The sequence below is a fragment of the Phragmites australis genome, chromosome 24 (genome assembly GCF_958298935.1).
Source record: "Phragmites australis chromosome 24, lpPhrAust1.1, whole genome shotgun sequence".
NCBI classification, from domain to species: domain Eukaryota; kingdom Viridiplantae; phylum Streptophyta; class Magnoliopsida; order Poales; family Poaceae; genus Phragmites; species Phragmites australis.
Window position 1 is genome coordinate 3,556,692 of NC_084944.1, and position 27,125 is coordinate 3,583,816.

General features: G+C 43.7%; 1 protein-coding gene and 1 pseudogene across 1 annotated transcript; one reads left to right on the forward strand and one right to left on the reverse strand.

The window, feature by feature from the left end:
• Positions 1 to 516: 516 nt before the first annotated feature.
• LOC133908010 (UPF0496 protein 4-like) lies at positions 517 to 13,066 on the reverse strand (annotated as a pseudogene).
• A 2,375-nt stretch (positions 13,067 to 15,441) lies between these two features.
• Positions 15,442 to 21,627, forward strand: LOC133907954 (aquaporin NIP3-1). Its single transcript, XM_062350088.1, has 4 exons — positions 15,442 to 16,435; positions 20,395 to 20,820; positions 20,923 to 20,984; positions 21,092 to 21,627. Exons 1-4 carry the CDS (start codon positions 16,223 to 16,225, stop codon positions 21,285 to 21,287), a joined length of 897 nt encoding a protein of 298 aa, XP_062206072.1. The 5' UTR covers positions 15,442 to 16,222; the 3' UTR covers positions 21,288 to 21,627.
• The last annotated feature ends 5,498 nt before the right edge of the window (positions 21,628 to 27,125 follow it).

Consider the following 27,125-nt stretch of genomic DNA (forward strand, 5'->3'; position numbering starts at 1 on the left):
TTTAGTTAGTATTTTAATTTAATCTATTAAAGTAGTGACACACACAAGAACTTTTATCCTTAGTTAAAGAAAAGAAGTAGCTATAAAATCAAATACCAGCACACATGAACATACATACGTACAGTTTGTGCAACTCTCGCCGTTGTACATTTCACCAACATGAACTCAACAACACTCTATTTACTCGACAACACTCTAGTTACTACTCACCAAAAATAGGAGAACAACTGTAAAGATCCTACGACACAACACAGGACCTCAGGCTACTCACCACACAAGATTTGACAGCACAGGACCTCAGGCTATGCACCAAACAAGATTTGCACAACACAGGACCTCAGGCTATGCACCACACAAGATTTGCACAGCACAACGAGCAGCACACAATTATGCGCAGTGCTGCTGAGATGTGGCCCGAGCTTAGTTTTGGTAGGGCTGAGCAGGGGCAGAAGTCAGAAGAACCGTGTGTAAGGATGTGCTGCCGAACCTGTACATACACAGATTTGCATAGCGTATCTAAGACCTGATCTCGGTTGCAACCTTGCTCCCATCTGAAATCCGGAGATTGCAGAGTAATGCATCACGTCCTGTAAGCACAATCTGGAAAAAGTCCCCAACTCGCTTCGACAGCGAGTCCAACCCGAGCCGGAGCACCTCGGCGCTTATCGACGTGCTGGAGATGCAGTTCAGCAACTCCTCTCGTTTCCAAGCCAGTGGCCGGCATTATGTTAGCATCTTGGTGTCCTCCGTCGCTGGTTCTCTCAAGCATCATCACTTGTTTTGTATGGCCGATAGGCTTGGCCTCCTCCTTAATGCCAGATATATCAATTCCTTCTTCTGTAATACTCCGTAGCATGATCACTTCACACTCACGACTAGCGTCATCCGCCAGCTAAGATGATCCTCATGGACTCCTTCCTGGGCTGCAGTATCTAACATGACCACTTCGTTTGAATGGCTAACATCACAACCAGATTGGCATTCTCCTCTTCAAGCTGAGCAGTGCTGGTCAATACATGCATCTTTCTAGCACATGCTTCGACTTCTTCCAGCTCCTTGACGGCTGCAACACTACCTCTGGATAATTGCCCTCTGAGTTCCTCACTTATGGCAGTGTGAAGATCATTGGACCAACCAAATTTCTCAGAGACATCAAACTCCACCAGTGGCTTGGAGCTACCCGACAGCACCGCTACAAGCACGCTGCAGATGAAGACCGTAACAGCCTCAGTACCATACAAAGCTCTCAAAGGTTCCCAGAAAGCTCCTGTAACGCTGCCGAGCAGTTCTAAGCCTCGGAGATAGGGTCGGTCCTGAGATTTTGATGACCTTAGGCGAAACTAAAAAAGGGACCACATTAACGGTTGAAATATTGAAACATCACTGACTAGGCCAACTGGCCAAGTCGTCGTCTCGCTAACAGAGGCCGAGTCGCCGAGTCACCACGCGGCACGCGGACCATATCGCTTGACGCCTCCGGTCTCCGCGTCAAATACTGAGTCTGAAATGATCAAAGGAATGAGACGATCTTGTTAATTACTTGCATCAATCAAGAATAGGACAACGGGTTCCTGCAATCGGTCAATCGTGCGTGAGAATTTCCTTACCTTGATTCGGTTAGCACCTTACCACCTGTCAATGCCTCAATTTCCCTGGGCTTATTTGGTAGGCACTAGGCATGGATTAGAACCAATACCTTCAGATTGGTAGGAAAATTAGTTCAATCACTTGCTTTTTGGAAATTAATTTGATTCGGTCATCCGTGACAAGGTGAGCACCTCCGAACAGGGTTCAAAAAACCGTCGGTAACCGCCCAAAAATCGCGGTTACCGACTTTCTCGATCCGGTCCGGTTTCAAAAACCGAGTAACCAAAATTTGAATTCAAAAAATTCGAAAAAAAAAATTCGAAACAAATCTTTTAAAAAACTAGACACAATTCTAAGACCTTCTGTGAAAAAAAATTTCAAAAATAATGTCGTTTGCATCATATTCTATAGGGATAAAGTTTGAAAAAAATGAAAAAAAAATTGAAGCGTGCGGCTCAATTATTAACTCACGTTAAGGAAAAGTGTAACATGCAAACACATATTTTTCTTGTATAAAACGTATTTTAAGAGAATCTTTAAAATTGATTTCACTTTATTTAGAGTTTTATTAAATTCTCTATGATTTTTACAAAGTTCACAAGCATAAAGTGAATATGTTAAGAAATATCACTGTAATTAACTTTTTCATGTCTACTATTATTTTTTCTACGTAAATCATAATATAAATAAGCTAATGAAAGTGGTTTCACTAATTTTTGAGGTGTGATGGGTCAGTTATGAATTAATCTAGTCGCAACACATTTACACAATCATGCATGTTACAATAACTAATTCATGAGTTCATATATTTTTAAAAGATATAGGATCATGTAAGAAGACTAACAAAATTAGTTTCATGATTTTTGGATTAGCAAAGAGTAAACTATGCATTTACCTTGGTTTAACAAATAAAATTTCTCACAGAAAATTTTGAACTTTTTATATGAGTATAAATACTTTTATCATGTAGATCATGTTACAAGGAAGCCAACAAAATTTGTTTCACTTGATTTGAAGCTCAGATGAATTAGTTATTGATTTTACAAGATTGAACCATTTTTTAGGTTTTTTGTTGAACTGCGCTGAAATTCGATAAAACCGCTCGATAAATCGAGAAAACCGAGCGGTTACCGATCCAAACCGCTCGGTAACCGACCAAATCAAAAATGCGAGAAAATCGCTCGGTAACCGATCCAAACCGCTCGGTTACCGAGATGGTAAAAACACGATTTTTTCGCAAAAATTCAAAATTTGCCGAATGAATTTTTTCCGAATTTTTTTAAATTTTTAACCGGTAATCGCGGTTACCGCGGTTTTTCGGTTTGAACCCTGCCTCCGAAGCAGCCTCCGGGTTGAGCTTCCTCAAGCTCAGGGACAGGCCATCCTCGTACGAAGCGAGCAGCTCGGTGAGCTTCGGCGACAGATGGGCTCCTCTCGGGAGGATCACCCGGAAGGGGTTCCCTATTAGAGATAGACTTCCTTGTATATCTGTTGAATCCTGTTCGGTACATGAGTATAGATAGAATCAAATCAGTCTAGGCTATCGATATAGAAGGCATCAGTTGTATTCAGATTTGAACTCATAACCGTACTGGATACGATTGTATCTCTGCCGCGGTTTGCCGGCCATATATTAACAAGTAACCTGCGGCTCCTACGGGAGTCAGAAATTCTTTTTCACGCGTGCCGGCGTTGCTTCGCTCACGCCGCCGCCCTTTGACAGGCTCACTTTTTATTTTTGGAAATTTTTTTCTCAATAACTTTGTTAGCAATTTTTTCTCAAAACTTTTTTTAACTTTTTCAAAAATGATTTCGAAAAATTTATTCCGAAAACGTGTCTTAATGATTTTTTCACAAAAATAAAGTTGTGGAGGGAAAAAATCAAAAAAAAAATTACAAGTTACTCTACCAGAGTGTGCCTGTGAAATAGCACATTCCTACTGGAATTGCAACGCTTCAACCTATTCTTTCATTCCCCACAGGGAAGAACGGCCTCTGGCCGCCGTGCGTGCGATTCATCTCCGGTGCAATTGAAGCAGAGATCCCAGATAGCAATTGACAACACAAGCAAAGCAACAAACGACTCACAAGTCACAACACAAACGCTATGGATAGAACTTAGAAGCAATACACATGAAAAGCAGAATCTAGCGCTGACCCATCGCCCACAGAATAAAGATTCCCCTAAACTTTGCCCCCAAATCTATCTATCATTACTATATCTTAATATTTGAGAGGAAAAGTAGTCACCGCATTCACTTTTAATATCACAAAATTACCACGTTAATTGAAAAAAATCTAAACCACTCATTATTACGAATTTCTAATATTATTATGAATATCTAACTGTCTAGATTAACAATTATGTCCATATCAAATACGATTAATAAATAGTTAAATTTGGAATTCATAAAGAAAAATTAGCAGTTCGATTTTCATACAGTTTGGAAAGCAAAATATCTAAAGAAAGAGTCTAAATAAAATAAAATAAAATAAATAATAATTGAAAATGGGTTAGAATTGGGAAAGAAGATCCATATCAAATATAGTGTTAGAAAATATCAAATTATTATAAAAATCAAATATATAAATAAAGAGTTCATACAAAATATAATTAATCAAATATTATCGTGATAAAATATTACAGCGAGCCTAGTCATACTATTAGTATGAACCAACTTACTAGTTGGGCAAAATCCAATGTTCCCCTCAAAACCAACCAATCATCGGACCGGACCCAGACTTAGTATCATCAATTTTTTCAGATTTTTTATAATTATTTTAATAGTGTTTTGAATTTTAAGAGCAAGGTTTTCTCTTTGTTATTTTTGCAAGTATTGAAACCTATTTTTTTTATTTTTAAACCTGTCATCCAATAGAGCTGAGATCTGTAATTTTTCGAAATGAAAGTATATATTTATAATTTTTTACGTAAAAACATAAAAATAAAAAATGTTCTCTGATTACCGTCTGTCAGCGTGATTAGGGCACATTGTTTATGTCTCGCGTCGCGTCGTGTCGTTTTCTTTCCGGGATTTGGTGAAGTGTCTCTGATCAAAGGCTGGGTTGGATTTGATCGCCCAAGAGGAAATGCCTGGTTTAAAGGAGAGGCCGCTGTGGGTTGCTCGATCGTGAAGTTCTCCGATCGGGGCTTGCGCCCACGAGAATGTTTTTTTTAATAATAGAAGTACAATTTTTTATATCTGTACATACTATTTAAAAAATAAATAGTTAAATTTACAACTAAAAAATTTAAATTCAAATAATCTAGATGTACATCTACACCCTTAACTAATTGTCAGGCTCAGTCCGTCCGGCTTGGATTCGTTCGATCGTGTTTCTCCTGCATACTCGGTGGCAGTTGTTACTGGCGTTGGGAGGTTTCAATGTCGAGATCGCCGAGTAATTTCCAAGGCAACAGCGACGCTCTTTCAATGATTTCATAGTACCATTTCTCCCCATGCGTTGTCAGCGAGGCAAAATCCGAGAGAAGAACCATTGTTTCGGAGCGTATCTGACTGAAATTTAACGTTCACTAACTGGGCCTTGCGAAACACTTTGTCGGTAGAAATACTTGTGATGGTTTTGACGCACAATAGCCTAGCCCATGAAAATGTAGCGAGCTGGTCCAACAGGCCCACCGGCACCGCTAAAATCAAATTTGGATGCGCATGGCGCCATGGCGATAGTTGTCTTGCCTAAACAGTGTGGTTTCAGCTCAGAGTTGTAGTTTCAAAATCTGATATCATCTGTTGGTTCCCAGTTGTGCACAGTGAAGAAATTCAAGATCCCACGCATGTGACTATTTATTCGTTCACTATACTCTCCTTGTGGTTGTTGGCTTCAGAGTTCAGTCGACTCGCCCACTACCACCACCATCAGTCGCAGACAATGCGAAGATAGGAGTAGCTCGTTTGTTTGTTTGTTTTTCGAAATGAGCCAGCAAGGATTGCCTATTATATTAAAAAGAAAAGTTTATGTACAGAAGGGAAGGTAAATAAGGAAAAGACCCGGCAAAACAAAAACCTATCCTCCTGACCATCCCCAACTGATTTTTGTTAGAGCTCAGAATACATTTACGAAAGGATTTTTTTTCCTTCAGAGCTCTAACGGTTTTATTTCACGATTCTTGTCATGAAGGGATTCCTAAAGTCATTTCCTTCGAGACGAGATTTTCTCTTCTTTCACTTCACGAATCCCTTCAAAAGTAAGCTATTGTAGATGAGAGAAAATAAAGATAATATAAATAGGAAGAGTAATCGAAAAGGGAACGAAATGAAAGGAATATGTTTGGTGATGGTCTTAGACGCAACTTTTCTGCTGAGTACTAGGTGCCAGCCTCTTCTTTAAAACGGTGTGCAATTTGAAGCGAGACGTTCCTCTTTTTGAAAAATCCTTACATTACCCTCCTTCAAAATTTCCCCGCGGAATAAGATGAGGGATTTCAAACCTTTCTTAGGGACCTTTTCTGCTGGCCGCCCGGTCTGTCCACCATTGGTGAGGATTTGTAGAGGGTAGCTCGTTTGAATTGATCGCCTCGCCGGCACTGGAGAGCTGTGCACTCGCCGCCTTTCAAACCCGCATGATTCCGTTGGCCCCATCCACCGATCGTAATCGTTTGGCAATCCGATCGAGAGAAGCTTCACGTAGGTGGTTACGTTAAAGCAGCGGCAGCGGAGGCTTCCGGCGGCCGGCCTCGATCGGCCTGCTACGCGCTAGCTAGCTCGCCGTCCGGCACGGGCAACCTAGACTTGACCCGCCGTCACATCGCCAGGCTAATCGAGTACAACCGAAGCAACGCATGCCAATCATACAGCAAAACCACGAAGCAGCCGTGATAGATGCAGAAAATCTGAACCTCCGTTTCAAGCTCTTGTGCCGTCTTGCTCTTGTAGCTCGGCTCCGTATGTTCTATTCGATCACACTGAGACCACTAAGGCTATAGACGGCTTCGATTACTACCTGACCTAGCACTCACGACGTGATCTTACCCGGAATCAAGATGCCGGCAACCGACCGATTTTGTGTCGTGGAATCATGATTTACGAGTGACAGTCTGACAGACAGCTCAAGGGCACGTTTTTGTTTGGTGGAGTAAGGCATCTCCAACAGAATAGGCTTTTCCATTCTGTAATACTGTGCTGACGCGTTTTTTAATTTTTACCGATCCAAGCAATCGGTACCGCTCTCCAACGGTTTCGATATCAGACGGCACAGTGTTGCGTGAGAAAAGCGGTAACGGCAAATTCTGCCGCGTGCCAGAGAGAGGAAAGGGCCTGCAGGGCAACGGCGACCAATGGGGAGCAAAAGTGAAATCTAGAGGCCAGCGTCGCTCCAAGGCCGGGCCTAGTTTCAGAGTGTGATTGTTGCTTGTCACAACTTTGCCACACTATAATAATTTATCGAATTTTCTTATTCTTTTATTTTATATGCCATAGTCTTATTTTCTATCAAATTTTACCATAAGTGTAACGGCTATTTTTTCATCACCTTTTTATGGTAGCCATAATTTACCTAATTTACTTTATTGGTACTCAAACGATGCTGCCTCCTTCCTGGGCTCAAATATTTCGCTCTGTGTTGTCTTGTACTCATGCTACTTCAGTTCGTAAGTGCAGATGATGCGCATGAGCCTGATCTGAGCTGCCATGATCGAACAGATGCTCTGCTCTGGTCGATCGGGTAAATGATCCATACTATCATACCCCTTTCCGTTCATGGCCCAGGGCTAGCTGCACAGCTGGAGCCGCAATATTTCAAGCTCCCAAAAATGCTGCTGCTCCTGCATTTGAAGTTCTTAGCTTCTCTCGCTCCAGGTCTCCGTGCACAGTAGCCACACCACACATCACTTGAGTGAAAATAAATTTTACAAGACTTTTCACCGAAAGTCTATTACAAAATCCTGATACATACTGTTATTTACTAATTTAACGATTAATACATACAACTAAGAAAAAAACACATAACATATAAAAGAGAGATTTTCTATAAGACTAGTAAAGGTCGTGAGGTATGTCGTGTTGTCTTGTCCGATGAATCTTCTCGTCAGCAAATCACAAGGCGTCCCACGTGTGGATCAGAATTCAGAACTGTTACTCTCACGTACCCCTTCTCCAGTTCCCATCGACTGCACACCTGATTAACTGGCGCCTAAGCACAAGACGAGGTGTCCTGATCAAGTAATCATGTGCAGCATCATTGAGGAATGAGATGCGTTACGTTTTCTGAGGAATGCGATGCGTTCCGTTCCATGTGCCTCCTAGCGCCAGAGCATGGACTGATTGCTACCGCAGCTACCAAATCCGTGGCCCCTCCAGGGCCTCCATGAGCACAAATTCTTTCCTCTTTTTCTCGGTTTGTCCCATGGGCATCGTGGCATGGATGAAGGGTTGAAGATTGCCGGTGACTTGACAATACCCTCTCCGCTTTATCCGCGACTTTTCGGTGGCTGGCATGGCGATTGGCAATTGGCATCGCCCGCTCCCTTTTGCGCTTTGGCTAATCGGGTTGCAGGGTCCGTCGCCGTCGTACATTTGGCAAGTGCTAAAGCAAGCTCAATTCTTTTCTTGATTAACTGGAGCATGCGTCCATGCCAGGCTTCTGTTACAGCGAATAGCTAAGGATGTGTTTAGTTACTGGAATCTTATTCGATCTGTATCTGTCAGGTCAGGATGTGTTTAATTTTAAATAAAAATATATTTTGTTGCTCGTATTTACTATTTCAATCTTACCCGATGGGTACAAATATATGATCTTATCTTAGCTTAGGATTCGAGTTTTACTACGCAGTCTGATCTGACAGGTACAAACTCTGCATTCACTCATGCAGACAGGTCTATTTGTTAGTGTCACAAAATCATCTTCATATGAGTAATCAACTATAATCTTAATTTTTGCATCCGCTCATACGACCTCAGATTCAGTCGAGTAAACAGAAAAACATCTCAACTTATCCAGACAAATAAACCAACCAAATACTATTCTTTTAACGTACATAATTTTCCTCACCTATTTCTTTTACACTCTACAAAGAATGAATGCACTGTGTAAGCGGTAAGCTCGATTCTTGTCTTGATGCGTACTCCTGAACCGCCGAAGCTGTCAGGATCGCGCGACAGATTGAACAATTAGGCCATGCTTCACGCCTTGAAAGCCAGTGCCCAGTCAGGGCGTCACATCGCCATTATCTATGACCTCGAGTCTAGGATCGCCAAGAAAAAGACGACGACGGACAGGGCTACGTGTAGGTCACCATGTCCGTTTCCATGGCCGTCGCACCTGCTCCGCTCGCGTCTCTGAGGAAAAGTTGCGCCTTTTCCCTGCTCAAGACAGGGCAAGGGAGGCCAGTGTTTCCATGCTCGATTGTTCCTTTGCCATCTGAACTGATGGTGCATCATTCTCCTGCGTCCATGCGGGCAGAGAACAGAGCGGGCGGCCTGAAAAAACCGCTTCCTCGCCACACATTTCGCTTCAGCATTCAGAGGGACGGGTCCCTCCCCGCTGTACGCAGTGCTGCTTTGGCATGCCACTCATGGCTGACGGATCATTCTCCGGGGGGGAGGCAGGCTTCAATGGCCAGGTAGGAGAGCGCATGATGAATCGGGTTTACAGTTTACACTCGCAGGCCGAGAGATCAGGTTCGGGGACCTAGCGTGCACTTTGAGTACTGAATACTGACACGGTGATTATCTGTGTGCTTGATCCGCCATTGGAAGTTCAGTAAACATCAATCATTCATCAAGCAGGACGCGGTACCACAGGCCAACGATCAGTCCATCAAACTGTAGTACCAAGAATAGTGATTAAAGATGGGTGAATAAACGGCTTATAATTTTTTTTAAATAGATAGTTTTCTCCTTATTTACATAAGGTTTCTTAAAACGTATAAATTTTAAAAAGACAAAACGAGAAAGAAAATTTTAAGTTAACATGACTCTACAAATATAATATTAATCATAGACTCTATTCAAAACAATTTCATATGTTTTTAGCACAAAAAATTAAAACTTGAACGAAGAAAAAAAAAAGACAGTCGCAAAAAAATCAACTCTTCAAGTTGATGGTCTAAAAATAATGTGATTCAAAACCCTCTCAAATACATAAGTATATGAACGTTTATATCTCTAAGAAGAAGAACAAATTTATAAGATTGAAAAATTGCACTCAAAGGCAAAAAAAAAAAATCAATAAAAAAATCACAACCAAAAAGAAAAACTTGTAAACTTGTAAGGAAACTAACAGAGAGAGACTAAAAGAAGGGGATTCAAGCATATGTAAAAGTAAAAACTTTCTTATTCAAAGATGTCAGTCCTATTTTATGTAGATTATAAGAATTTTTTTAAAAAAACTCTCACTTATTATATAGTTTAAGTATTCATCTTCTTCTCTTTTAAAATACTAGCACTAAGCTCTTAAATGGGTGGTATAAAGGGTTTAAGTGGCTGTTTTCAACTCTCTCATAGTCCTACCTCTTTATTTATAGACCTACAAAATTTGACCTCTAAGTTTCCTAGTATATTACCAAAATATCCATCTATTTTGGTACACTCATATTTATTACCGAGGATATTTTGGTTCATTTCTTGCTCCGTCAATCGAACAATCGTGATGTCTTCATGATTTAGCTTCGTCTCGACGCAAGCTTCGCGATGGTGCCACATACTCCTTCAATCCTCTCACAGTTTTAAGGTCCAACCGTAAAACCCTCTGCACGCTTCTCAAAGCGTGACTCGTCACTTGCTTACACCTTAAGCAAGCGCTCTGATGTCGATATGTATACTCCGTCTTGCGATCCTGATCGCCGGTAAGTCACTCCAGCTCCCGATCTCTCGGGCCGCCTTTTAGCTTGCACCGGCATCCCTTTCGCTTAACTTTGTCAACACTCTATCTTCATTCTCCGTTTTATATTTTACTTGACCTCCACTTGTACAGCTATGATCACCATTGATTTCGTTTGGTCTCCTTGATCGTTCAGCACCAAGCACATGCTTACTCCTGATCACCCATCATTGACTGTAAAGTTGCATACATTAACTGTACACCATAAGGTAAACAAACACATTTCTCTAACTTTAAATCCGGTTAATCCATAATCAAAATGCTCAAAACAAGCTTAAGCAATCTAAAATTCGACAAATTAAATTGATAACTTTATTAATCATTTGTCATATATAAATTAATGTATATTTTAATTTGGTTTCTTATAAGCATAGCATGATGACCAAAGGGCGGAGTAGTAAAGTTCCGAGGATCTCCTTTTGGGCATGGGACTGATGGCCTAGAACCAAAGGCCGGAGCTGTTGCTGCATAGGAAAAGTAACAATTCCTTCTTTTATCCATACCCTTCCTATTGTACCGATCCATACCGACACCGTGCAGCTGACAAAAAAGCTAAAACTATCTACGACTAGCTAGACGATCGCACGTAAGGTTACCTTCATGCGTGGGTAGTAGCTGAGCTTTGCTCAGATTCACGGCGAGCACATCGTCAGAGCTTTGCATGAGGTTTGAGAATCTATCCACCTTCTTCTTCAGTAACCACTGAGCCTGTCAGGGTCCCTTGTAACCTGGGCGATTCCGCCTACCGTCTCAGAGCAGCCGTAGCGTTCAGGCCGCTCAAGGGAGGCAAGGCATCAGCCCAACGTGCCGCCATGCCATCCTCGTTCCTCTGTTCATTCACACCAGCAGCAAGTGCGGTGAAGGCGAGACGATCGTCTCTGCATCCACTCAACTTCACTGTGCAAAAAGAGGACACCATCCCACCATGAACAAGATCAGGAAAGCTTACCTGGTGGCGCATCTCATAACACTGGTGGCATAGGATGTTACAGCAACTATATAACAACATTTTTTACCAGTAATATAAGAGTTTATTTGATAGAGCTTCAACTCTTTTTTTATAGTTGGTTATCTTTAGTTTTAAAAAAGTTTGAAGCTAGAGATATGGATAAATTAAGGGTTGTTGTTGAGATATCTTATTTTTATTTTGAACTAAAAATATACATTTAAACCACATTATTTTATGCTACGAACTCTAAATCATAGATAGATATTAAAATTAAAGCTCCGCTAAACATGACTTAACTGATAACCCTGCTGTAACATGTCAAGAATGAACCTCTCGTAGTACTAGTACTACAAGATCATATTTAAAACGTAAGAATTTGTAGCATCCCAAATTTCAGCAAATTCAAAATAAAAATCAGAAAAAATATCCAAATAATTTTCAAACTCTCCTTTGGCTTAATCCAATCCAAAATCCCTTGCGGCCCGATCATTCTCTCTTCCTTTTCTTTTCCTCCGCAACCCAGCTCACCCTGCAACTCATCCCTCCATTTCTCTCTTTCTTCTCTCCCATGTGACAGCCCAGTCCAGCCCACTGTCGCCTTCATCTTCCTCTCGCACACGTGCTCGCACCCGAGCCGCCGGTTGCTAGGCCCCCGACGCCTAGCCGCGACACCGCCGCTCGCCTAACTCTGCCATCGCCGACTCGTGTCACCAACGGAGTCGCCGTTCACACCGCCATTTCGCCGCTCCTCTTCCACTGACACCACACACAAGGATCGCGGCGAAGAGCACCGTCGCCACCAGCACGCACACAAAGAAAAAGAGCACCACCACCTCAACTATCGAGCTTGACCTTTCGACCGAATGCCACGTGCGTCCAAGCCGCTACACTGTCGGCACTGTGTCGTCATTGACAAGCACGCGCGTGGAGCACCGTCGTCGAACCCCACCACCAGCACTGCCGCTCCTCTGTCAATCTATAAAAGCTGGCCACTGGCTCCACACCTCACCACCGCTCGCCGAGCTCACCAAGGCAAGCTTCGCCCTCCCTCTTCCCCTTTGTCTCTCTCAATGTGTTTTCCCCCTCCGGTGACCATCGCCATTGATCCACCACCCAGGGCCGCCATTGGCCAATTGGACCTCATGACGAGCTTCAGCCGACCTCACTCTACTTCCCTTGCCTCTCTACTAAACCATTTTCCCTCTCCTTTGAGCCGCCATGTCCACCAGTTCTTGCCTCTATCGTCGGTCACTGGTGATGCCTCACCGGCCAAACCAAGCACAGAGAAACCTTCCCCGCGCCCCATACATGCTCCCGCTACCCAAAAATCTGACCCAAACCGCCTCTCCGCATATTTCCCTTTCCAATCGTCGCCTTCCCCAGCTCCGGCATGCCGATGGCACTATTCCGACCTCCACCCATCGACGAGGTGCCTGTCACCGGCTTTGCTGTGCTGTGCTGATCCTCGTGGACCGACTCTCTATCCAATCCAAGGCCAAGAACCACTAGCGGTGAGCTCTCCAATGAGTCCCCGCCATGGATGCCCTGCTGCCACCGTCCTATCGTCGCCTTGGCGACCGTCGCTCTTGTGCTGACATGTGTAGTCCACGTCAATGTCACACCAGCACCGGTACCACCCCTTAATCTAGTCAGTCGCCACATCACTTGGTACACGCCTCGTCGGTTTGCCATAGACGCTAGGCTAAAGTTCCTCCAATCCACCAAATTCGTAAACCGAGTCCATAGCGTAGTAATATTTTTCTTTTATTCCGAAAATCATTTTTCATAGAATATTCGAATATTCTCCCCTTTTCTTTTTACAAATTTATTTTGCCGACCAACTTCCGAAGCCCATATCTTCTCATTTCAACTCTGATGTCTATGATTCTTTCACTAATATTCATCTAAATTCAAATTCTATCCATTCCCACTAGTTTCATAATCTTTGGAATTTATTTTGTATTTTTTTTGTGTTGTTTGTGTGCTGCATTTTAAAAACCTGGAGAGTTCGATGAGGAGGAGGAGAAGTCGTGAACGCAAGATTTCGAGCAAGACCCCCTCAAGGACTTCAGTTGAGGGAAGTCTCAAACCATTTTTCCTTGTTGATCATATTATACATAGTTTTATCACCATAACCCGTAGCAGTCGTTTTCCACCAAATAATTGCATGAAATATTACTTATCGATATAGTTTGAATTATTGATCTAGTTATGCCCTATTGTAGAATAAGGTCCTATTACTATCATTCTAAATATAACATTGGTAATCCTAGGATATTTGTCTTGGCAACTTTAATTACGTTAAGACGATCACCTTGTTACTAGTATGCTTAGGACTATATACTTTACTGATATTTTATGCTTAATCATAATTAGTTTTGTAAACTGTGTGAAACTCGGTGCTTAGTGTTGTGTGAGTTATTGTGATGGGAAGGCTTATCGGATATTGATAACAACAGATAACTCATTAGAGCTTAGACAAATCAGTGTTCCCATCGTGAACATCTTGGGAATTTAAGTGATGTTTGTGTGACAGGATTATTGAGAAGATGTTTACCTTATCTCGATTAAGGACCGAGTTAGTGTGATAACCTACCTAGTCTTCACCGTACAGCCACTCGACCCTATATGTGACAGGACTTAGTTTAAATCCCACCAGCTAGTCTGCTAGTCGTTCAGAGACATGAGTGCAACGGGAGACTATGGAGCAGGTGCAAATAGGTACATGCTTGTCAATCCAGTTGGAGACCTAGTTAAAGATCAGGAACTCCTAGTAGCTTTCGTAGGTGGTTAGTGAAGTGATGTTGTGATGGGTAATGGTTTTGTTAAGTCGTACTGCTATGACGGGAGTTTGTTTCCAAACTCAGCTTATGGTTAAAGTGTTTCATTATGCGTAATTAAAACTATTCGAATAGTCATGTTCACTGTCACGGATGAACTATCGTTCAATCACAACAACTAGCATAGATTGTGTGTGTTTCGTTAAAGTGTGAGTAGGCAAGGTGTGCCTCTTTTTTTGGAAATAGGACCGGTACTATGTTGTGGGTTGCTGTGAATGGGATGTCCAGCAATATTAAAACTTGGGTTTGGTGACTTTCCACCTCGGTCGAAACCCTCTTTATTCAACATTAATGATATGGAATTTTCACAAAACCTGCTTTATGGAAATAAATCATAGCATGTGTAAACGTGGCATTTCTATAAAAGTTAACCTTACATTTACCCTTGTCAATATCATTTGCATGTATTTTATACCCCTTGTTGTAGAGTAAGGGTTGGAACTTGCTGAGTACGTTGTACTCATCTTTGTTTGTGCTTTTAGAGGACGGTACAAACTTCATCAAAACCGACAATGAGGCTGACGAGTAGGCTTAGTCGTGTCCGCACATGAGTTACTTGTGGAGTGATGTGTCACCATGCTATTTCTATTGTGCTCTTTGATGACATGGATTCAATTAATCGTAGGAATTTTTTATGTATTGTTAGAATAATGGATTTATTTTATCACTCTTATTGTTGTATGACTATGACTTCATCTATTATAAGACTTGTATTTATTAATGACTAATCTAAAACTGGTATAACAAAATTTTAAACACCGAAGATAACGTTTCAGAATTTTGAAGGATTTTCACTAGGATTTTGTGGTACTCTGTACAGTTCTTAAATCCCTCCATAATTCCTAGGAATATCCTCGATAGAGTAGTAGCATGCTACAGTAGCTGTACTCCACGATTCCTTTAGTAGCCTTGGCTTAAACAAACTACTAATCGAAACACTCTTCTTCTTCTTTTTTTTCTGTTTTTAGCTTTGTTGTCTCGGCGAGCCTATGCTTGTCAGTAGCGTTGTAGTTATTAATTTTCTTTTATTACTTAGACTTGTATTGTTCGTCACTTTTAGTGTATTGCTTTTTTTCTAATATAATCCTCCCGTATGACTTTCAGAAAAAAAAAACACCCTTTAATTAAGATGATTCCATCCGACCCCTATCTTCTAGTTTGCATTATTCGAGGGCAGTTGGGAGATGCCTCTCAAGTGGAGGCGGAGGCCATTGACCTCGATCCATCCCCCTCATGTGCACCTTCAGCTGCAGCCCAGCCTATATACACAGCCCCACACACCCACACCGTCTCCCCCTCCAAACCCATCACCCATCTTCTCCCTCCTCCCGATCGCCTCCACTGCACTTTCTTGCATCGCCATTGCATTCCATCTAGTTCAGTACACTGGTCTTGTCGTTCGTCGCATGCGTCTTTCTCCGTTCCCCTAATCCTAGCAAGAGAGAAAGGCGTAGAGAGAGAGAGAGAGACTGTTCTTGTGAGAGAGCTGGACACCACCTCCGCACCCATTACGCCTTAGCCGAACCTCGAGAAAAACCTGTAAAGCATGTAGCTCCAGTCCCTGTCCAAACTCCAAATCCCAGGAAAAAACACACAAAAAAAAAAGCCACTTCCAAGCTCTCCGTAAGCATCGGCGTTGCCAAGCGAGGTGTAAGTTGGTAGGCTGGATACACCCCCACTGATTCCTTAGCAGAAAATCAACAAAAAACTCCAGATCATGTAAGTTTCGCCACAATCTTTGCTTTGGTTGCCACCAAGCTGAAAAAAGAACAAAAAAAAGTAGGATAGAAATCCAGCATGTATCTTTAGCAGTAGCCATCAGTCGTGGTCTAACGATCCTGGAGCTAATCCGGCCAGTATCGTAGTATTACCTCTGCAAAAACCATCAAATCATGTAATTAGCACCCCAACCCCTATTTCTGGTGCACTGCCATTCATCCCAAAAAAAAAAAAACTAAAAAAAAAGAGTGTGAGTGAGAGAGAGGAAGCAACTAGCAGCAAGAGAGTGATGGAGCCGGGGTTGACGCCGCCGAACGGGTCGGTGCCGGCGACCCCGGGGACGCCGGCGCCGCTGTTCGCGGGGCCGCGGGTGGACTCGCTGTCGTACGAGCGCAACTCGATGCCGACGTGCAAGTGCCTGCCGGCGGTGGAGGGGTGGGGGGTGGCGACGCACACCTGCGTCGTCGAGATCCCCGCGCCGGACGTTTCGCTCACCCGCAAGGTACGCCACCACGCACATGCGCACGTGCCCATTCTTGCATTTTTGCATTTCTCTCCACGAGATTTATCTTTTAACTGCATAAGCTCTCTTCTCTGCATTTTTTTTCATTTCTTTGTGTGTGCATCGCTTCCTCTGTCTATGTGCATTATCATTCAAATTTTGCGTCACCCGATGTTTCCTTGTTTATGCTCCTTACAACCCAACAAAAACTAAAATTGACTGACAATGGGAAGAAATGACATTATTAGGCAAAACTCGTTTTTCTTTCGGCTTTCATGAGTTCTTGGTGAGATGCTTTTCAGGCTAGGCACACAATGCGTATCGAACGAAAATATACTGCTAGATTAATGTATGTGCAGATAGCCAAGTCTCTTACGATGCTAACAGTTAGTCGAGTACATCTCACTAAGCTAACCCGGATTTAAGATGTGGTATCATCTTAATGAAATCACAGGGACGTGCTTCCCTCAATGCTCGTTTAATATATGTGCAGGTACAAACATGCAGATATTCTAGTTTCATATATTAGTGTGTAGGTCCAAACAACACTAGGAAAGTCATATTTCTGCAAGCCTGTACCCACACAGCCCTGACAGTACTGCTTCAAAAAAAAAAGTAGGCGATCAATGTCATAAGCTGTTGACTGTTGAATCGACGCATTACGACAGTGCCAAACTCTAGCCATTAGTAGGAGATCAAGCAAGACTAACAAGTTTAAGAGAAGTTCAGCCACAATTCCACGGTTTGGGCGCCTGTTTTTAATCCTTGACGATTTATGTGATCTCGTACGTACGATGCTTATGAGCTCTCAATTTGTTCGAAATTCAGATTCGAGATGGAGCATGCAAGCAAACCTTTTAAACCACTAGTACTCCATAAGTCGGATCGATGACGCAAATCCAGATTCTTTTTGGGCACTAGTTCTTTATTTGGCGCTGCTTCTGAACTAAGGAGTACGAGTGAACTAACAAGTGACTAAGGTAATCACTATGAGACCAAAAGAGCACTACCACAGTAACGTGCGTGGTTTCAGCTGTTTCAGTAGGGAAGGCGATGCTAAATTGTACCAAAACTTTGCAAACCAGGTAGTATTTGCTTTGGGATAGTACCAGCTAGAAACGAACTTCTACTCCCCTGCAGTCTTATGCAGGCTTTCAGGACGCACCGTTCAAGCATCTAGGAATCTTCAAGAAAGATAATTACCAATATTAACCTGCTTAACTAGCATGCTTGTGACAATAAAACCACTGATAGCTTCGTCAGAAAAATTGAAAAGATGCCACTGACAAATGAGAAATGAGAAGTGATATGTGTAGCTGGTTTGGCTCATGGGTGATGGCCTGGTCTCCACGCCGCCTGCAGCCTGCATGGTTGCATCTCGCTGTTATGAACTTCTGAACTTTGAAGTACACCAAGTTGCTGAAAATTTTGGCTTGGCTCAGCTCGGCGTCGCCCACCCTGATCATCGCGCGTAATCGGGGAGATATGTGCGAATCCGCACCATCATGTCCCCTAACTAACCACCATCCAGCTTGTTTCATGTATTTTTTTCCCAGTTAACCACTCCTGGGAAATGATTACTTGTTTAAAGTTTTCATTGAACTGAATATTTTGAATTGCACGGAAGGATTAAATTTAATCCTTTGATCACAAATCTCAACAAATCGGAAATCTACCCCATCCACTACCATGACCTACACATGCAGCAAATTATTCGAGACTTTTCAGGCAGGACAATTCCCAGCTAAGGATTTGGGTCTTCCACTGCATACCAGGAAACTAAGGCGGAGTGATGTCCAACCACTGCTGGATAAAATAGGGGCTAGATTACCTGGATGGAAAGGGAAGATGTTAAACCCTGCTGGAGGAGGAACTCTAGTACAAACGGTCCTATCCTTACACCCGACCTACTACCTAATTGTGTTTCCACTTCAAAAATGGCTCGCTAAGAAGATTAACAAAATACGACGAAGTTTTCTATGGAAGGGTGATGAACCTGAAAACGCAAGGAGCACGGTATGCAGACTAAGAGAGTTAGGGGGTCTAGGGATCTTGGACTTAGCGAAGTTCACAAGAGCTTTAACACTTAAGGTGGATGTGGTACCAATGTAGAGAGGATGATCAGCCATGGAAAGACATGCAACTCCCTTGTGATAAGGGGATAAAGATCTCTTTCATGCTAGCACGGTGCTAATAGTAGGGGATGGTGCGAGGACCTCCTTTTGGCTTTCTAGCTAGGTACAAGACAGGCACCGAGAAATATTGCACCAGATCTTTATATGAAACGAAAGAGAAAAAACATGACGGTAAGTAAGGGACTCTCAGACCTCAATTGGATCAGGTGCTTAGGTCAACTCACCACGCAAAAATAGCTAGAGTAGCTGGTTACTTTATGGGAGTATATCAACCAATTCATACTCATTGAAGATCAGACTGATAAAATTAGATGGAGATATACAAATGAGGAGGAGTATACCACTAAAAGTGCTTACTTGGTCCATTTTGTTGTCAACAGTAAATATATCAATATGAAGCCAATATGGGTGGCAAAAACTAAATCAAAGTGCAAATTCTTCACCTGACTTCTCGTCCAAAACAAGATCCTAATGGCTGACAATATGGCAAGAAGAAGGTGACCAAATGATCAAACCTACAAACTTTGTGCAACATATGATGAAACGCTGAGTCACCTTTGCAAGGAATGCACTTTTACAAAACTAGTTTGGAGCTAACTTGCTCACTGGTATGGCACCGCAAATCTATCTACTCTGAATGAATGCTCCACGATTAAGGGCAGGTGGAGGAAGTGCCGGATCAAAATCAACAGAAGATAGAGAAAAGATTTTGATAGAGCGGTGATTTATTTTTGATGAAATATCTATCTAGAAAGAACATAATAAAAGAATATTTCTGGAACAACAACTATACTTTTCTTCATGTGGTTGGCTTGATTAAGGACGACATCTACCGAAGAAGATAGACCTATGAGATCTGGCCCTGATCTCTTTTTTTTTTTTTTTTTCTAAGGGGTTGCCTCGACCAAGCTCAGTAATTTTTTTCGCAGTTTATAAGTGACGTGTCTTGAGCGCTGACAAGTGACCTCTAGTTACTGTACTTCTAAAGTTGCATATGATCAAGAATTGTACTAGATCGTAGCCCATCGTGTCCTGCATCTTTAGTTTGAAAACAGTCTTAAATTACTGTTCACACGAAGCTAAAGTTTTTTCCTAATAAAGACGAGCACAGCCAAGTACAATTATTTTGTGATAAGGTTCTTCGATGTGACAGGAAGCGACTATGTCCAAACCTCAAGTTTTTGTTTTTTGATAAGAAGTGTCCAAACCTCAAGATGACCCTACGATGGCTTCAGGCGTCCGTGACGAGTGTGGTTGCATGCGTCGTTCTAGCTGTCTCGCCGGCCACGTCCATCCAATCTGTCGATGAGTTGACACGATCGCTGAATTATTGGCCACGGTGATGCAGCTTCTGAAAAGTGCGGCTGCATAATATGATACTAGTGTCCAAATGGATATTTGCATGACATTATTGACGAATTGAAAAACGACGATGTGCCATTTCAGCTTTTGAGTGCCGGATGACCGAGCATGCTTTTTTGCTTCTTTTTCTTGCTTGCGATCAAATGCAGAACAGTGTTCACGTACTTGTTCTCTTTGCTCTGTTTTACTATTTCCGTACATCGGAATAGTTCGTTCCAATCACGCACAATCGAAATGATGGTCGTAAATTCATAATGCTAAAATATTTTAGCAATGCACTACCGAAGTTTCATGAATTATAGTTCAAGAGGTTTTTTAAACTACCAGTATATTTCAGGATCATTTTAGCATACAGGTTTGTAAACCTACACCTGCACAGTGATCAGTGATGACTGGTACACTCTGAACTCCAAGTCCGAGGCATAGTGCTCGTTAAGCTGAACAGTGCGCGCGTGCGTGTAGCTTGGCGCGGAGTTCGTGGGCACGTTCATCCTCATTTTCTTCGCGACGGCGGCGCCGATCGTGAACCAGAAGTACGGCGGCGCGATCACGCCCTTCGGGAACGCGGCGTGCGCGGGGCTCGCCGTGATGATCATCATCCTGTCGACGGGCCACATCTCCGGCGCGCACCTGAACCCGTCTCTGACCATCGCGTTCGCGGCGCTGCGCCACTTCCCCTGGCTCCAGGTGCCCGCGTACGTGTTCGTCCAGGTGCTGGCCTCCATCTGCGCCAGCTTCGCGCTCAAGGGCGTCTTCCACCCGTTCCTCTCCGGCGGCGTCACCGTCCCCGACGTGACCATCTCCACCGCCCAGGCGTTCTTCACCGAGTTCATCATCTCCTTCAACCTCCTCTTCGTCGTCACGGCCGTCGCCACCGACACCCGCGCCGTACGTAACGATACCGCCCCTTCTATCGTCGCTGCTCCCCGCGTGCCTGCTCAGCTGCACAGCAACGATCGATCCTGTTCTGACTTCTGTCCGTTCCTGCAGTTGGGTGAGCTCGCCGGGATCGCGGTGGGAGCGGCCGTGACGCTGAACATCCTCATCGCCGGGTAAGTCTCTAAGCGCGCGCGAGCGTCCTTACGAAGCGCGTGATTAACGTGACACGCATGGTTGCGTGAACTGAGCGGCGTGTGTGTTATCTGGCTGATTGACGCAGGCCGACGACGGGCGGGTCGATGAACCCGGTGAGGACACTGGGTCCAGCGGTGGCGGCGGGGAACTACCGGCAGCTGTGGATCTACCTGCTGGCGCCGACGCTCGGCGCGGTGGCCGGCGCCGGCGTGTACACGGCGGTCAAGCTCCGGGACGAGAATGGCGAGACCCCGCGCACGCAGCGCAGCTTCCGCCGCTGATAGATGCACGCACGCACGCACGCGGACATCGTCCGTCCGTGTCAGGGTGTCCTCCACGGCCACGTCGCGTCCGTGTATTCGTGCCGTGCAGCGTCGTGTCAGGTTGGAATGTAACAATAAGCCTCGTCTTGCTTCGTCCAAAACGGGGTCGAATCCATTGTGTGGTCGTGTCATGGATTCTCTCAGTCGTCGGAGTCGTCGTGTGTCAAAACTTTTAATTCGTGGGGTCTGATCGATGATCGTGTCAGAATAAAAGCCACACCAGTGCGCCGGCTGACGGGCATCTGGCTGTGAGGATTGCAAAGACTTGCTGCGTAATCAAACTACACCATTCATCAAGAATTTCTCTCTCTCTCTCTCTCTCTCTCTTTTTGCTTTCCCTCCACGGATTGTATTCGGATCTGAAACCCCGTATGGTTCTTCTCCACTGCATCCTCCGTCAGCATGAATTTTCTCGTTACGATTTGAATGTGAATGGTCGTTATTTGAAATACCGACCACCCAGAGTCTCAACTTCTCATTTTCAGTTCTCCCTCCACAGATTTTGGTTGCACCTAAAATTTCGGGTGTTGTTTCTTAGGTGTGAAAACGGTACGAAATTGATCAGGAACAAATTGAAATAAGGTTGCACCTAAAATTTCAGGTGCTGTTTCTTAGGTGTGAAAATGGTACGAGATTGATCGGGAAGAAATTGAAATAAGAGGTCAGGGGTGGTTCTTTATTTGAAATACCGACCAACCCGACTCTATATATCTCTATAAAGCTCCTTCTCCAAAAAAATATATATCTCTTTCTTAGTTCTCCGTCCACAGAGCTGGCGTCTGAAAGTTTGTGTGATGTACACTTCACTCCGCATCCTTTTGATTTTTGTTCAGGATTTTTCGTCGCGATTTGATCGTTGAACAAGGTGAAAAAGGAGATGATCGTGTGCTTGCTTGCGCAGAGCCCCAGACAGGTCACCGCCGGATCTCATGAAGTCATGGGTGCTCATGGAGGGCGGTGGGCAAGCCTGTCGCCCGTTCTCCTGCTTAGCACCATCGTCCGCTGGCCTGGGCGGCTGATGGCTGGGCACTCTGTTGATGCTGTTTTCGTTTCACAACTAGTTTTTCTTGCGTTCAAGTGTTGGTGGATCAACGATACGTGCATTCAGATCGCAAACGTGATGCGCTCTGGAACTCATACGGCTGGACGAAGGCTACAGATTAGCATACTAGTGTCAAACTGCTTAAAATTTGGCCCTTGTTTTTTTTTTTTGCATCAAACGTTGATGGTAATCGTGGTGTTGCTCATGAAAGCTGAACCAGGTAAAGTATAATCGAGCTGATGCGTGTTCAATGGTGCGCTCATGGTTCAGCCGTGGCCGGCGCGGTGCTGGAGCAGCAGCAAGCGCCCCGGCAGGCCTCGGCAGTCGGCAGGGCCCGAACTGAGCTGCACCTCCTCGGACACAGAAACAAAATGTCAAAACAACCCAAACCAAGCCTTCTAGCTAGTACATCGATCGCAGGCCCTGCATGCTGAACCCAACTCGATCTCCAGCATCAAAACGCCTCCTGCGCCACCTGCCAAAGCAACTTGATCGTCCCACGGCGAAGCAGAACTTGTTCTAATTGATTCTGATTTTTCATGGTATGCTTGCAGTGTTTTCCTTAAAAAAATCGCCATCCATCGACCGGAGAAACCCAAAAATATGGTGAATTCTCTATAGGAGGAAGGAACGAGAAGGATTGGAGAAGAGCAACTCCCAGTCTGCGCTGAAACTTTATCTGAAATACCGACCACCCTGAAACTTTATTTATCTTTTTCAGTCCCCTCTGCGCAGGTCACTGTTGAGCCTAAAATTTTACGTGTTGTTCCTGCATTTCATCACCCATCTCTGTGAAATTTTTCAGATTTTTTCGTCGCGATTTAGGGTGCGAACAAAATGGAATAAAAGGTCAGAGGGCGACCACGAACTCCATCAATCAACGCATCTTCCTCGAGCGGCCAACGCGCAGCCCTTTCTCCTCGTCTCACTGCCTCCGGCGCCCACGCTTGCTTCCTTCGATAGCACGTACGAGAGATTGGTCGGCGTCAGTGGTGGCCGAGACAACGATGCCAGTCTTCACCGGATCTCGTGGAGTCATGGCCTCGTGGGTCACCGGGGACGGCGGCGAAGCCGCGAAGCTTGTCGCTGGCCGTTCTCCTGCTTGCGGTATTGGCCGGCTAATGGGCGTGTTCTTGACGCTGCCTTTGCTTCACACCATTCTGCGTGTGCGTTTGTGAAAAATAGATGGATCAATAACACATACACACGCCAGTTCTGGAACACATATGCAGGTAAATGAAGTGGCAGCACATGATTAGCATACAGCACTATTTCAACTCGATTCTTATCTCTCTCTTTTTTTAATTCGAAAGTAGAGGAGTCTCTACCTTATATATTAAAAAGCCCAGAAGGGCAAAATTCAGTTCGCTTTTTGCTGAGAGCTGAACGAGAACCGAGAACAAGAGCAGGGAAGCAAAACAAAATAAGAAGGGTAACAAAATCGATAACCAAAAACAAGGAATAAAATAAAAGAGAATAAACATAAAAACAGAGCAGTAGGTTCAATCTCCGTGATTGATTAAAAGGTCTACCCACTGTTGCAAGCGAAGAGCGTGTTCCTCTTTTGCCCGGATGACCTATTGGCGTAGTAATTGCTTGATCTGCATTTTAATGGCTTGCACTGATGGTTCTTTCCCTCGAAAATGAAGTTATTCCTAACTGTCCAAAGCTCACAGAGGCAGGCAGCAAAGCAAACCATCCATGTGTCCCTTAGGTCCATTGGTATCGCCTGAGGTGCCAGTTCGATGAACTCTAGCACGCTGGACGTCTTGTTTGCAATAGTTTCTAAGTTCAGCGTAGACCAAATGAGACTTGCTGTTTTGCATCTAAGCGCGATGTGAAATATGGACTCGACCACCGGGCAGTGTAAGCAGAAGCAGTCATTTATCCAACCTTTGGTCGTTCTTCTCTCGTTGGTGTTTAACCGGTCTTTGAGGGCAAGCCATGGTAAGATTCTCTAACTTTTAGGAATGATTTTGTTCCAAATCTTGTTGTACGGGTACCAGGTTATTCCGGTCTCAGTTCGGATTCTTATATTTCACCAAACCAAGATGAAATGCTGGTTCCGTTCGGGGGGAAATGATGAAATGCCGACGAGGCTTTCCCAAGCACGATCGCACTTGTTCGCAGAGGACCCTTGAACAGCAGGTTTTTGACAAGAGGAACGAGGACTACGACACAAGCTGCTCCTGAGTCCTGCCATCCACCGGCAATTTCTACTCTTGATTTTTCTCACACTATCGATCGTTTCTGGCTTTGAAACTCCGTATGGTGCCTCACCACTCAATCTCCCACCTCCCTGATATATTTTTTTTCCAGAATTGTTCGCGGTGATCTGGTTCGTAAAAGAAGCGGAACATGGTGGTCGAAACCCCGGCGACGCACGCGTAGCATTCCAGGTCTCCACGCTTTCAGCAGGCCTGAATTTGCAACTGCCTGTTGGATCGGGCCTTGTTTTCAGAGAAATTACATCTTTGTGGGCTGTGTTTGGTAAAATCCGTGTGAGTCCATCTGTGTCCCGACTGAAATAAGGTATTATTTGGCATCGTTAGTACTTCTGTATAATTTGCTTTTTAAGAATCATATGGAAAACAGATTCTGTTTTTTCAAACTATACAGTTTATTTTTAAAATCTACTTGTTAATAATCTGTTATAAAATTCTACCATTTAACACAGCTTCTATAAAATTCTACAGAATTCGTAAACAAAAGTTGTACCACAGAACCTAAACCAATACGATGAAACGGAGGACGCGGATGCCAGGCAGGCATCGATGGCGCGCTAGCGGCGTGCCCGGATCGATCACGGGCATGCATGCCGCCGGCCGATCTCCCTTCCGGTCATCGCGCTCGCGTCCGACGTGACTACGTGAGCGTTGCCAGGTCCTCTCGTACCGTGCGCGCGGTAGCATGCACGTATTGCCTTCCGGGTTCCAACGGGTGTGTCCCTGTACCCGAGTCCGGCCAGAGAATTTCGTCCCAACTCGCCGGGCACGTACGTACGTACTGCATGCCTGTCAGCCTGTCTTCCTGTGGAACCTTGCGCGTGCAGACAGCAGGAATCCGTCCCCAGCGCCACTCCCGTACTCACCGACGTAGAATCATGCAGGTCAGCTGGTGCAGGTGCCTGGACTGCACCAGACTGCCAGCTCTCCATTTTTTTTTTCCTTTCTTTTTGTTTAGAGTAACTTGTAAGGCCAGGAACACTCGAACATATGGAGGGCCATGGCTGACACTTTAGAACATCAGAGTATATGACGAGCCAATGCAAAGAAACTTTACAAAAAGACTATCTAATGGGTTCTTGGCTTGATAGTTGATAGTACTCCTACTCGAGAACGATGGGTGTTGTAGCCGACGTCCAGGCTCCAGCCTTTTCTTTCTCTGTCAGGACCCGAGAAAGTGACGGGGTATTGCAGGTAGTAAGAGCGAAGACAGTAGCGTCACCGAACAGTCCGCGACCACGTGATGCTCCTCTTGGCTTTCATGACTCTAGTCGCAAAAGGATAATTTTTATTCTTATAAAAATTTATAAATATATGCGTGTTTTGAAAATTACAAATCTAGATTTCAATTTTGTTTCACATTTTTCGTTCACCGGTGAGAAGATCAAAATTCATGAAAATTCACTCAAATTTCGGTTATTTTTAACCCTCTGCTATGTGGGTCCTGTATGTCAGTCAAAGAGAAATCCAAAATTAGATATTTCATTCTCCCTCCATTTTTTTTGAAATTTCGGTGAAATTTTACTTTCTATCTGTCAAAAACATGTCATCCTTCCGATGGTTGGCAAGTTTAAAAATTTAAAAATATTGTATTATAATATTTTCAAAATTCAAAATATTATCGAAATAGTCATGAAAAATTATGAAAAAAAATTATGTGTTTATAGAATGCTATCATCTAGCACTTCAAAAAATTTCAACTCGAATAATTACTTGTATAATGAGAAATAGACAAGACAAATTTCAGAAATCCAACTGCAAAAGAAATCTAAATTTGCAAATTTTTATACGGCCACATATATTTACAATTTTTGTTTTAACAGATAAAAAAATAAAAAAAAGTTCCCGAAACGGAAGTGGATTGGCTGTGCCTCACCGTTTCGTCGTCGCCGTCTGTCAATAGACTGCTTTGGCATTAGTCTAGCTTCAGGATTCCCCAGCTGCTACGACCGTTGGCATGTGACTGGTAGCCAGGTACTCGTATGGTACCAATAATTCTACTGCAGCAATGGAGGAAAAGCAATGCTCCTTTCATCTCAAAATACATAATATTTTAATTTCTTTTACAATATTCAAAATATATGATATTTTACAATTTTTAGGTAACCTTAGATCAAGTTTTTTAATCTTATTTCTCTATTAATTAACTTTCTTTTTAAAGCAAGTTTTATTTCTCATACAATGAATGATATTAAAGATGCTCATTTTATTTTATTTTAACACTTATATTTATCTTTAAATATCGTCTATTTTAAGATGAAGAGGGCACAACTGATGATAAATTACGCAATCATGTATCCACGCGTTGCGCCAGCGGTAAAAAGTAAACCGAATTCATGCAGCAATAACGTTGTACTGCTTGCAAGCAGTAAACGTCGTGTACTGATGTGTGCATGTTTCATCCGTGCTCGGCCTCTGTTCCGTCGTCCTCCAGTCCCCGTGGTCCTACTGGGCCCCCGGCCCATGCACGGGACGCAACCCCACGTTGCCTGGCTCCACGGTCCACGCCAAAGGTCTCAGGGCCCCACC

Coding starts and splice junctions, on each gene's coding strand:
- LOC133907954 (XM_062350088.1), top strand. CDS start 16,223: ATGGAGCCGGGGTTGACGCCGCCGAACGGGTCGGTGCCGGCGACCCCG. Junction 20,821..20,922: donor TCGCCACCGACACCCGCGCC/GTACGTAACGAT, acceptor CCGTTCCTGCAG/TTGGGTGAGCTCGCCGGGAT. Junction 20,985..21,091: donor CTGAACATCCTCATCGCCGG/GTAAGTCTCTAA, acceptor TGATTGACGCAG/GCCGACGACGGGCGGGTCGA.